Genomic DNA, 13,058 nt, shown 5'->3' with positions numbered 1-13,058 from the left:
AAGAATTACTTTTCTTTGTTGAAGTTTTCCTTCCCTCATATTCGAATTTCGACCATTTTATTTTTCTTAAGAACAAATTTCATCAGGGAGGGGGACAAAAGAGAAGTCACAGAACAGCAGCATTCGCTCTCATCCAAATCTGCATATTTCTCATCATTCCTGATCTTGTGGTGGAGGATGCAGCTCTAGTCCTGTGAGCACGAGCTTTGTAGGACCAAACGCCTGCCATTACTCCATCCTCAAAAGCCAACCATGACATCTTCTTCCTTAAATCATTTGATCTTTCTAAGCAAAGGGCGTCCTGTAATTGCTAAAATGATTGATTTTGCTATGAGATTTCTAGGTCCCACCAAGACTCTGCGAAACAAGATTGGATTTCGATGCAGACGGAAAAATCTCGCTCGTCTGGGACGCTCGTGCTCCACAGCTCGGTTTCTTTAGATCGGTCTCATTTGCGGGTGATCGAGAATATCGAGTATCTGAGAAATGATGGTTCTATTCATGCGTTTGTAAGTCAGACCTGAATTTTGGTTGATGGGTCGGTTCGGGTATTGCCTGCAAGTCAGTAAAATCTTGAATGTTAAAAGACGACCAGCGAAAAATAGCCGACCAAGTAGCCGCTTGCTAGCTACTCGTCCATGGTTAAGTCAGAAGAAAAGAAGAAAAGAATCTGGTCACATGTCTTTGCCACGTACTGCAAAAACCGTGGCAGACGGTACACATTCGAGGGAAAAACTCAGCTCTTGCCGTGACTCTACCCACTTCAACTTCAGAACTCGATGAAAGCCAAGCAATTTTTTTTTTTTTTTAATCTCCTTTTCCCCTTGGTTTCAGTGCAAAACCCGAACCCGAACCCAGTTTGCGAGACATACCTGTTCGCTCCTAGCTTAATAACATGATCCGATGACCAAAATGTCAAAGCAACAATGGCCAAAAGGAACCAGCCAGGGGATTCGGAGCCTTTGTGCAAGAACAAAACATAAACAGAAACAAGATTGCAACTCCTGCAGAAATGCTGTGATCCATTTAACTGACTTTGTTCGAGCTGTAACATATCTCTGCTCACCCCTCCACATAAGCCCGATAAACGAATATTATTCGCCAATGTAAAATGAATCACCCTAGCATATTCTCTAAATCCTGCCACGAATATAACCTAAATCAGAGAATTTACAAACAACCTAACCTGACGGAGGTGGCAGCTTTGTTACGTTAAATGGGTCACTAATTCAATCTATACACTTCTAAATCCTCTACTCTGACAATTAGCTTGATGCCAGTAATGTGAGGCCTCGATCTGATGTTAGCAACAGCTCTTCCCAATCAGCAACCCAATAACAACCATTTTGTTCACTTTGGTGGCTCGTTAGCAACTGGAGATGCTGGTTCTTCCTGACATAAACATTATCAGATGGAAACTCCAGCAGGTGAGTTTAATCTAACACATCCCTCTGTCTGTACTCAAAGTCTCTTTGAAAATGAATGCAGTAAGTCTATCACAAACAGGCTTCACATCTCTGTTTGACTACAAGATGCACACGCTTTCAGTATCTCACTTGAAGGTAATGTCGTCTTCTGCTTCTGACACTGCAAACTGCTCACCAATTGTTAATTGATCTAATGGCCCTAGCTATGGTGCCTCGTCCACTGGAACTGAAGCCGCTGAATTTTCTTTTACATGAGAATCTTCTCCAAAGTTCACCTCATTGGAGGGCGGACTAACATTTAATACTTCCTCTGAACACTCGAATGCAGCATCGTTCTGCACCTCGGCAGATTTGGACCTCTTCATAGTAGGCCCATAGGGGCAGATGGGAGGAGCCCGTTTACGGCATTCATGACACCTAAATCCCATAAGTTTATGCATCTTCTCATCATCAAGTCCAAAAGCATCTCCATGGTACCACTCTGCATCAGAGGAGCAGATATCAAAGTTATGTTGTGAAACAGACAAGCCAAAGTTATTTATGACATTTAAACAACATTCAGACTCAATGCACATTACCTTCACAACTTTCACAGGCAATATAACTTGACAAAGAATCGTGAGCTGCTTCCCCACAAAGACGACACTTCACCTCAGCGTGCTCCACTATTACATTTCCACTAGGATGGACGAGTCTTCTTTTTCTAAAATTCATCACTCGTTCTTCAGATGCCCTTGGAGATAATAGAAGACCATTTACCCAGCGGCTGTAACAGACCTCTGTTCTCTTCTTCTTCCATGAAGTATCCTTCTCTGGTTTCTTGGGCATTCGCCTTTTGTACTTCATTCGTTTCCCCTTTTTAATTCCACCACGGCTCTTATTTTGCAATGCAATGTTCTTTATAGCTTGTCTAGCAGAGCGGCGAAGAGGTACTCTTCGACAAGTTGATGATTGCTCACCAGTTGCTGCTCTCTTAACACCACGTAGCTTTACAAGCGTGTGCTTTGCAAGAGCCTTTTTACTTTTCTTTGACAGGGGTTTTACAACTTTAGCTGACTTCCCCGTTATTTTACCTTTCCCAATTCTTGCCTTCATATTACCTCTAGGTTTCTCAGTTTTCCCTACTCTCTCCATGACCTTCTGAGGGTTACCTCTGTGGCATTGATGACATGTATAAGTGCACTCATCAGCAATGGCTCCAGCAGACTTCCGGACATGCCGCTTATGGAAAAAACCTGAAGTTTGCAAGAGGGTTCACAGACAAAATAGCATTAGTTGTCAAGGCAGTGACTAAATCCAGAAGGCCAGAATAGTTGAGTCTGGCACCTAGCATGAGCAAGAACTTACAATACAACAACCAGTGCTTTTAATATCAGACCAGACAGGCCGGTACATATCACACACTTAAAAACTGTTGGATGTCAAAACAAGTCAAGAACCAGTCAGTTTGAACCAGATCTTGACCTTTAAGAAGTAATTTACTTCCGTAGCCCCGCAGGCAATTAAAACTTGCTCTATCGGACTAGTACCCATGCTCAACCGTATGACATGCAGCCTCTTTTATCCAACGGGCAAACATATTAGTGAATTATAATTCTCTCCTTTTGTTAAAACAAATAAAGTAGCAGAGAACATGACTCGGACATGACAACATTTCAGGCACACCCATGCCACATGAGTAGGTCAAGGCTTGAGTCAAGCAATTGTTTTATTTGATATGATAGCTATCTGTTTGGCGAAATACACTAAAACCAAAGAGGCCAGTTGAAATGTTCAAACTGTATCCGGTGACTAATCTGATTTACAGTTTTAAAGACATTGAAAACAACAAAGTGTAGTTAATTTTATCAATCAAGAGCATATAAGATTAAACTCAAACTGCAGACATGCCCAAAGCTAGAAGATTCTTCTCTACTGAAGAAACAAATCCTTACTCCATAGCAAGTCATATAAACAATGGCATATACGCATTGACTTTTACTTTTTACTTTTTACTTTTTACTTAATCAATCCATGTGATAGCAACAGAGTGCAGGTAGTTAAAATTATAAAAATCAGATTTAACTTGATGTGTAATCACAATCACATACCTTCGCAGTACTGACAGCTTACAGCTTCCCTGCAATCCAAAGAAAAAAGAGAAGATTCAGAAGGAAGAAATCATAGAATGAGAATCAATACAAAATACTGAAAGAGATAAAAAGATATAACAGCCAACTGATCATAGCGGACTTTTTCTGGAAGCATCGAATTATAAATATATTGTTCAGGAAAACCTTGAATTCAAGAATACGAAAGGACTGTCCTTCCTAGTGTTGCGCCTAATGATAAAATAGAGTAAAAATTCTAGCCTTTAAAGCGATAAGATCGATGACTATTATATCACAGAGCAGAGATTTAACCGAATATTCCAACACTTAATGCATTCTCAAGAAAACCCCTTAAATCTCTAGAGATAGATCCCTTCCTCTAATTTTATACCAACAGAACCTAAAGTCAACATGATTATTACGAGTCAAAAGAAGAGATTGGGTCAGAAGCTGACTGCAACAAGATTAATCAATTGTAATTGAGATTATGATATCACAAAGGTAACTCACTGCTTCAAAAAAAGCTAGTAAGAATACAAATTTCTTTATCTAGCATTAAAAAATAACACCAACCGCCCACTGGAATGAACATAAAAGAGCATGAAGACATTGGTTTTAATTTTTTCTAGAGGTAAAAGGGAGGAAAAGAAATGTTAACCAACAGTAAGCCACACTTCTTTGACTGTCACAGATATAATCACTTGCACAATTCCAGCTTTAAGATCTTAAGACTACAAGAAGAAAGAGCTGCAAAAACAGATCATACCTGATTAGACCATCTCTCTTACAGTGCCCACATTGATAAAATTCAGCTCTTTCTGCTCTTGAGAAGAGATAGGACAACCCTTTTGCCTTGCGGAGTTGCTTCTTCAATGTCATATCAACCTCACAAAGTCTTGCAGAACTCATTTTATCAGAGAACTTCTTTGAACGGTGAGATTCAGAGTCTCCAGATATAATCGCCTTATTAGTGTTCCGGGCTATTCTCTTCTCTTCAAAGCTTTTTAAGAGATGCAAGGGGACAAAACATTCATTCAGCCAATATTTCTTCCTTTCGCTGGAGCCTTCCTGAACAATTGATCCATGTCTCACAACAACGTCAGGGATGACTCTTCTCTTTCCAAAATCAAGAAGATATTTCGCTGCATCTCCTTCTAAAGCTTTTCTGCGTATAATAACTTTTTTGAATGCCCTCGCTGACTTTTTGAGTTCTTTATCAAACTTGCTGAGAGGATTTGTGTTTTCAATATCATCCCACCGAATGTTTGAATGAAGTTCTCTAACCTGGATACAACAAATCAGCCATTACACTTCATAAAAATTATTTGCAAAGATAAATGACGATGCTTCAAAGTAAAGAAACAGTTTGATCAGCCCAGTACTCAAGTAACAACATAATACAATGGTAGCTGCAAGGTAAGATGCAACATCAACCAGAACGCAGTAACAGGACACTTAGACAAGGCAGAAACACATGTGCAAGCCTTTAGCTTGGAAAGGTAATCAAACAAAGATTACTTGCTTCTGAACCCACGAAATCTTGGGCCATTTGCAATAATGGAACCGGATCCACATAAAAGAATTGGCAGCATGCACTATGAACAGTCCCATCTGAGTAATGACTGATGAGGACAAACAACTATTGATATGGCATCTCCATCCACGGCATAGATAAACTTTCAATTTTGAATGATAAAAGAACTTGTTATTGATGTCGTGAGGAGGTATATACTATGCAGAATCATTCACAAGTGAGACTGTTCTATTATTATCATTAAACACCAAAGCACATGATTAATTATGAATTAACTGAAACAATTCAAGTATAATAGTTTGACAAATTTGATAGGAAGTAGCTATTTTTCTATGCAATTTATTAGTAGATTCCACTAACAAAGTCAAAGTATTTTGGTGCAAACTATTTCAAGGACCATTCTTCGTGAATCATCTGAATTGTTAGTACGGCCTCACTCACCTAAATACTCATTAAATGGACATGATTGGGAATGGACATATTTCAGTACATGTAGATAACTAGACACAAGATTATTGCAAACATTAGCTACTGGCATACTTCAGCACCAGAAGCCTAATCTCATATTGGGTGGCTTTGAATATTATTAAAGAAATTGCCAAAGAGGGCTAAGGTGAACAACCTTTGCATAGTAGTAACAATGCATGTGTAATCGCATACACTGCTACGATACATCTCCACAAATTGGTAAGCTAGAGGACAACCACTACCTGTAGACAGTACTTACTACTATCTATACCAAGTGTAATTCTCATTCTACCAATGGGACAATAGCTAATGAACCATCACATAAGACCCACCTAATGTAGAGTTACTGAATGCAGAATGCAGACACCTTGCAAGCACCGTTTCTTCACAGGGAAACAAAATCAGAATGCAAAGGCAAAAGTTTGGCAAACATAATCATATTTTAAGAGTGATTCAGGTCTAATGTAAGAATGCATAATGGATCATAAACGATACACTACTGTAGGGGGAGCTGATTGAGGCATCCAGAGATAAACCAGATTAGGCACAAAAAAATTGAGAGACTGAGACCCAAAAATATGAGAAATCCACAACCATCTCTCTTTCACTGAAAAATGCATGTGAGCAACGTACTGGAAAAAAAGATTGAAATTTGCTGAACAATAGAAATAAGAACAAAGGGCATTTAAGTAGAGGACCTGAAAAGCAAGCTGCTCTGTACTTATTGATGATTCAACAGCTGCCCGCCAGGCGACATGTTTAATCCTCCTTGCAATATCTGAACTTTCAGGGTATAAGATCCCCGGAATCTTCATGCACCCACCTGCAGAAATTCAAAATCCAAACAGATTTTAAATACACATATCATCCCCAAGAAAAGCATCAAAGAAGTGGTAGGGGCGCACCTTGTCTGGCAGCCTTGTGAATTAGTGAACGAGGCAGAACCTTCCAATTGAACACTCGACGAGAGAGTCTACCACCCCTCCACCAAAACATGCTGGGTCCACTTGAAGAACTATGTGAAGGCTTGTTTGACTCAAGATCCGAGCTCTTGCCCCTTTTTCTGCTACTACTAGGCTTTGAAGATGCGCCTGACGAACTTGTCACAACATGAGAGGCTGAACCAAGCATCACAGAAGAGTCCTCATATTTGAACCACTCTTCCAAAATTGCAAGACGTCGCAGATTTGACTCTAACTGTGCATAAAGAAGAGAATTTTAATTTGACAATTCCAATACAAGACTTCATAGAATTTCCAATATTGACATCGAAAGATTTGAACAATAAAGAGGAGAAACTTACATTAAGCAATGAAGACTTGAGGGAAGCCAAATCCAATGCCTTAGTGACACTTCCATGCCATATATTAGTATAATGTGGACTCAGCCATGGACCCAATAGAAGCCCACGTAAACGGTGTTCCATCGAGATGATTTGACCAATCACATCTATAAGGTGGCCTTTCTTGTCCAGCTGTGATTGTAGAATGTCCATCTCACTCCCAAAACCTTCCTGAGCAGGCTCCGCATACACTTTAAACAGACAGTCAAACTCATCACTCGGAAATCTGCATAAAAAACACCATCCGCACTTTTCTTTTTGTGCTGCGACACTTATCTCATCTGGCCAATTAAATTTAGCAAACTTTTTTGAAATGGCCTTCATTTGAATTAGAATTGTTTCCTCATCCAATCTTACATGGTCTTCCCTAACTTTGTCTGGCGATTTTTCTGTTAACTCTTCCGCAACAGAAGCAGCTATTTGCCCAAACCTGTAAAAATTCACGTAAGTGGTTTGACCTTGCTCCACTGGTGCATCATTTTGTGCAGAGATAAATGTCAAGGAGGCAACAGTTGCGGCTGCAGATTCTGTTTTATCTGCTTTGCAGTCTGAGATGGTAGATGTCATACAAAAATCTCCCTGATTGGGAAACTTCCCAGGAATCTCAGATTTTTCTAGCAACTGCACATATCCATTAGAACAGCTTTGCCATTGTTTGGGTGGCTCTGAACTAGTCAACGTAGTTTCAAATGAGCCTTCTGAACTCACATGTGGAGTTTCTGCCACTGTAGCCACTTCTTTTCCAGATTTTGAAGTTTCCAACCCAGTGATGTCAGAGGCTTGTAATAGAGATTCCTTTTCCAAGCGCTTTTCATCATCAGCTTTATCAATACCTTCATAAGCTGCACAGAAAGGCAGGGATACCACTGTCGTAGAAGCAGCAACAAATTGTCCCTTCACAGGCACCTTCGAAGGGGCAACAGAATTTGAGGAACCAAGATTAGCCTTCGTTTTTCTTGAGCTGTAATGAATGCCCCATTGTCTATAGATTGCCTCCAATATGTCAAAGTTAGATTTTTCTGATGAACCCTGAAGTACTTCAGTAACGAGATTCAGATCATTTTTGTGGTAATAACAGAAAGAAGCTTCAGTTTCAGATGAATCCAACCTGCAACATGCAAAAAAAATTGCATGAGCCATGAGTATTATGTGATTAAGTAGGTAAAGTTAAGCATTTTTTAAACATAAAAAGTACATTTCATACTGTAAAGACTCATGGCAAAGTGGAAACGAGAAAAACTAATAGCAGAGCCAAAGACTGCTGAAGAAACTGAAAAGTGATTTCCGCCAATTGGTATGGACACAAGTTCACGGACAATGGTGACAAAGCACAGTGAAAACATTTAATCCTTCTACCAGTTACAGAAAAAAAGTCAGACATCTTGACACTAAGTAATTGTCATTGCAAGTGTGACTTTAGGACTTCATTAAACAACTAGGCAGTGGCATATCAACTAATGTCATGATTGTTAATGCCGACCACCAGGTCGAGCAAGGTAAAGTGAATAGTCTGTTAACATAGACCCTGCAAATCAATGAGAATACAAACAGTAACGAAGAGCCGCAAAGCAAATGACTTAAGAAGAGTGGCTGGGTTCCTAGCAGAACAATATAACTGTAGTTGGGTTTATTTATAAAAGATGCTCCCTTAACATGCCAAAGACAAGAAACTTACACCAATAGATAGTCACAGCAGCTGTAATAAAGTCGACCGTGAGGATCAATTCCCAACAGCTCTGCCCCACGAATAGATCTACGCCGTCTTATCCGCGACTTGTTTTTCTCCAGAGTGCAGTCAGGGCAATACCAGTCCCCTTCTGGCAAAAGATCATTCGCAACTCCGACGCACCTTGAATGATATGCAGCAGGGCAACCATCGCAGCATATTAAATTCCCCTCCATCTTACAAAGGCAGCACTCATCACTATTCCAGTCAGTATCATCAGTAGTCTCCTCAGTCAAGCGACCTTTACCTGAAGCACCCATTGCACCTGTTCTTTTCATGCTCCGATCTATATCAACATCAGGATCAGTCGCCGAAGATCTCCGACTAAGTTCTGACCTTATAACTTCCACCTCCATCACCTCATCACACAGACACCGCAGCACCTCAACTTTTACAGGTACAGGTTGTTTGTAGTAATCATCCTTTAATAGGTTTAGGCGACAAAGCTCGAGACCGCCCTGGAGTTTAGATCCATGCAGCAACAGGTATTCAACCAAGAATATGGGCCATGTCACTAAGTCCAGCAGGTCCCAGTTAAGGCTCCTACATTTCAAAATGCAAAAACACTTTCAGGAAAAGAATAAAAGGAAAAAAAGAGAAGCCTTTTAATATCACAATCGGTATAAACAATACAATGAAACGAATCAAACTATACCTCAAGCAATTCAATGCAGACATAGAACCTTCACAGGAGAGTTGCTCCAAATGCTTCCTCAAAGTTATGAGAAGGGAAACATGAATGGAGTCAATTAACGAATTAGCAGAATCTGATTTTAGTGCGACGACAAAATCTTCCAACTCAAAAGGACTCAAGAATAGCAAACTACTGAATGATCTCAAAAATGCATATACACAAAAGCCATCCAGGACCGAGGTTCCATCTAACTTTACATTTTGGGAAGAAGGGGGCAATTGCAACTTTGGAGGAGGGATGCGCTCTTTCGATTTGTCTTCTGTTATTGCACTAACAGCAGGAGATGATGCCACATCATTGACAGCATCCAACAGGGCCACGCCAGCATCACAAGTTTTTGTCGATCCCCTCCGTGCACTTCTTCTCAATACTGTCCCAGCAGAGTTCGAATTATTCGAGGACTTCCTTTTCCTTCCCCGCCTACTTCCGTGTTCATATGGGCTAGCGAAGTCGTCTTGATTCCCACTATGCATGGCATCACTAGTCTCGAAGGCGCTATCTTTCCGAGGCAAATATACTTTAGAATCTTCCACACTATCGCAAGCCATACCTACAAAAGTCCCATTGCCTAATACATATGAAACCGAAACATCGACAGGACCAGACCTTGCTTCTTCACAAGCAGTATCTGCAGACCCACTCGTAGGCCTCACTCTAGTACGTCCGTCAAATTCTACAGGAACTTCTTGGGAAGTTCCATTAGCAATGTTCACTTCCGTCAATCCTTCTTCAACATTTCTGGCGATATCTACATTATTGTCCTCAACTAACTGACATGCCATGCTTTCACATTGCTGTCCATTGACATTGCACTCAACATCCTTTACTTCAGTATCAACTCCTAAATTCAAATCTATAAGACACTTTTTTCTTTCAGAAAGGGAATCCTCCTCCAAATTCTCATCCAAATCACTAGTTGCATCCAAATTCAAGTCGATCCTACTTCTCTTCACAGCTTTCTCCTCAAAACGTACATTCAAATCACGGCCAACGTTCAAATTCAAGCCTTCATTCAAATCCAACCCGGTATTCAAATCAAAGCCTCCCTTCCCATCCACATGCCCACTGGAATAGCCATTACACACCACCACATCCGTCAGATTATCCTCCGTATTCTCCTCCGCCGCGGGATCATTCAAATTAATTTTCCCCCTCAAATCCTCGCTCACCCAGACATCTCTCTCCAAATCGCCACGAGACCCTTCCCCGCCCTGCGACCCCTCATTACCCACACCCGCAGCCTCCAAACCAACGACAATCTCTCTATCCCCACACGCATTACCCGTACCTTCGACCCCACCGGCGTGGCGCCGCTTCTTCGACTTCCGACCGGGCCGCGCCGTCGCCCCACCCCCACCACCGGCCGCCTCGGCCCCGGAGGCGTGCTCCCGGGCGAGCGCGGCCATCTCCCGCGGCTCCATCTCCTCCGATTCGCCGCCCGGGTACACGTCGGTGAACAGCCCAGACGCCTGGTCGAATGATTTCACCGTCCCCGTGAAATTCGGGAACCCCTTCAACTCCTTCGTCACGCTCCGCCCAACGAATTCCATCCCCACACACGCTCTCTCTCCCTATCTCGCTCTCTGTGTCCCTCTCTCCCTCGCTCAACTCCAGAGCCTCCGCGATCGCTCCGGCGGAAGGATCATGGCATCGCCGCCGTGTCTCGGCGCATCGGCGGCGGCGGCGGCCGGAAGGGGGCAAAAGAGAGGGTTTTTCCGGAGCGGGAGGAGGAGGCGAGAATTGGGTCGGCTTCCGAATCGCGCCCCACCCCCTCGGGTTTTAGAGAGAGAGAGACGGACGGACAGACGCGAGCTAGTTAGGAAAGTACCGAAACGAGATTCACCCCCCCTCCCTCTTTCTCTCTCTAGGATTGCATGAGTTGGGCATTACCTTCTGGGGGAAGAGAGAGAGAGAGAAGGAGGTTGGAAAGTGTGAGGGAAGACCATTTCTCGTTTTCCTTTCTTCTTTTTCTTTTTTTTTTGGGAGGGGGGGATTTGAATTAGCGACGAATTTCTTTTCCGGTCAAAGGAGGGGTTCTCCCACTCGTCGATTCCCCACGAGCCGTCGCGATCGGATTTTAGCGACGGCGGTGGGGGACAGAAGGAGGACGGAAGAAGGAGAAATCGAGTTTCGTAGTTGAATTTTCCGAGAGAGTTTTGCGACAAATTTTCGATTTTTGTTTTCCGTTCGATTATCGCGGGAATTGGAGGCGTTTAATTTGTTTTTAAGCCCCCCCAAAAAAAAAAAAAAAAATTGGTGTGATTTCTTTCCCTCTTTCTCCCTCTTTCCTTTTTCTTGGATTGGAGGGTGGATCCTCTTCATTAATGAAAGAGCACTATTTTTTTTTTACCCGGGGCCGGTCGCGACGAGCGAACCCTGCCTTCTTCGACGATGGAATTGGTGGATAGAAGAAATAGGAAGAAGGGGGTATGAGGGTTGAAAGCAGCATGGGAATAGTTTGATCTACGCTCGTGGCGAACCTGTCTAATGATCGAGCCCTGGGACGGATGGATCTCGGCATTTGTTGCCGGAGGACGAGAGGTGACCGGAAGGAAGCTTGAAAATGGTGTCGAGGGTGGATCTAGATAGACTATTAGATTAACAGTGCACGCATAACTTGATAAAGAAAAAAGGGACCTGATGGTCCTATCAAGCACCGGAGAGTTGTGTGATCTCTAAAAGTTGATCGCCGGTGGTTCTTCAATCATAAAAAAAAAAAAATGGGCCTATAGAATTAAGGTATCTGCATGCGACACAAAACATGTGTAGATACTAAGGAAGACGGAAGTTGAGTATATACCAAATTACGGGAAAATGCTCGGAAAAAGATCTAACCTTTAGGTAGGCATGCATCGATCCGGTGAGGAGCGGATCTGGAGAAGTCCTAGTTTGTTCACACCATTTGAGCTCAATTGGCGATCGACGGCGATCGACGGAGCAGGCGCCTCTGTAGGGTTTAGAATTGAAGAACGGAGGACGCGAATGAGACAGGATATGTTAAGGCCCTTTTATACTGAGGAAGATCGATAATACCGAGGCAGGAGTCGGTAATTATTAATTATATCTACCTAATTTTACAATAAAGCCTCAATGTAGCAGTTCTGACGAAAGATAAATCGGTAATAAAAATCGCATTAATGCGAACCAAAATAAATTTTTGCCATGTTGGAAGTTCAAAGCAATTCTTTTGCGACTTCGAGAGGATATAAAATGGCATTTTACTCTTATTACTTTTGAATATTAAGAAGATAACGACCAATCGAACAAATACACACTGAATTTATATATGCATTTGTTTCACAAAAATCAATTATGTGGAAAATATATTTCTAAAAATAATCACTTGTGTTGTTTACATAAATAAATAAATGAAATATATTTTCATAATTTGCAAAGATGTTTAAATATAGATTATCATTGATAACGAAATCATTATTTATTGATTAGTTATTTTAAGCGATGTGAGTAATCGTATTTTTCAAATCATTTATTTTTCGTGAAACAATCGGAGGCTATATATATATATATTGTCATGTGACTACTCACATTGAAATTTACCAAAACTTCTAAGTTTGATCGAGAAAATAAGAACAAATAGAAAAGGTGGTCACCGAGAAATATTAGGAATTAGAATTTAATTTATACATATATATTTTTATTATATACTGTCAGTGGTAAAAGATTTTTTCCCACAGGCAATCACAAAATGGAAACATTTATCGGGTAATGAAGTAAATGCAATTGCCAAAATTTTAAAATTGTATAATTGTCAATATC

The 13,058-nt window shown here is 41.4% G+C and overlaps 1 protein-coding gene across 1 annotated transcript; it reads right to left on the bottom strand.

Annotated features, from left to right (window-relative positions):
- Positions 1 to 1,002: 1,002 nt before the first annotated feature.
- Positions 1,003 to 11,216, bottom strand: LOC104421485 (DDT domain-containing protein PTM). The gene is made up of 9 exons (XM_010033446.3): positions 9,243 to 11,216; positions 8,537 to 9,130; positions 6,823 to 7,969; positions 6,425 to 6,716; positions 6,218 to 6,342; positions 4,284 to 4,801; positions 3,518 to 3,546; positions 2,006 to 2,662; positions 1,003 to 1,908 (listed from the first exon to the last, which is right to left on the bottom strand). The coding sequence occupies exons 1-9, from the start codon at positions 10,829 to 10,831 to the stop codon at positions 1,631 to 1,633; spliced, it is 5,229 nt and encodes a 1,742-aa protein (XP_010031748.2). The 5' UTR covers positions 10,832 to 11,216; the 3' UTR covers positions 1,003 to 1,630.
- Between the last annotated feature and the right edge of the window lie 1,842 nt (positions 11,217 to 13,058).

The sequence above is a fragment of the Eucalyptus grandis genome, chromosome 10, assembly GCF_016545825.1.
Source record: "Eucalyptus grandis isolate ANBG69807.140 chromosome 10, ASM1654582v1, whole genome shotgun sequence".
In the NCBI taxonomy this organism is placed as follows: Eukaryota; Viridiplantae; Streptophyta; class Magnoliopsida; order Myrtales; family Myrtaceae; genus Eucalyptus; species Eucalyptus grandis.
Note: the sequence above shows the minus strand (reverse complement) of the source record. Positions and strands in the feature narration are given on the sequence as shown.

Coding starts and splice junctions, on each gene's coding strand:
- LOC104421485 (XM_010033446.3), bottom strand. CDS start 10,831: ATGGAATTCGTTGGGCGGAGCGTGACGAAGGAGTTGAAGGGGTTCCCG. Junction 7,970..8,536: donor TGCTGTGACTATCTATTGGT/GTAAGTTTCTTG, acceptor TGCATGTTGCAG/GTTGGATTCATCTGAAACTG. Junction 4,802..6,217: donor CAGAGCAGCTTGCTTTTCAG/GTCCTCTACTTA, acceptor TGTTGTATCCAG/GTTAGAGAACTTCATTCAAA.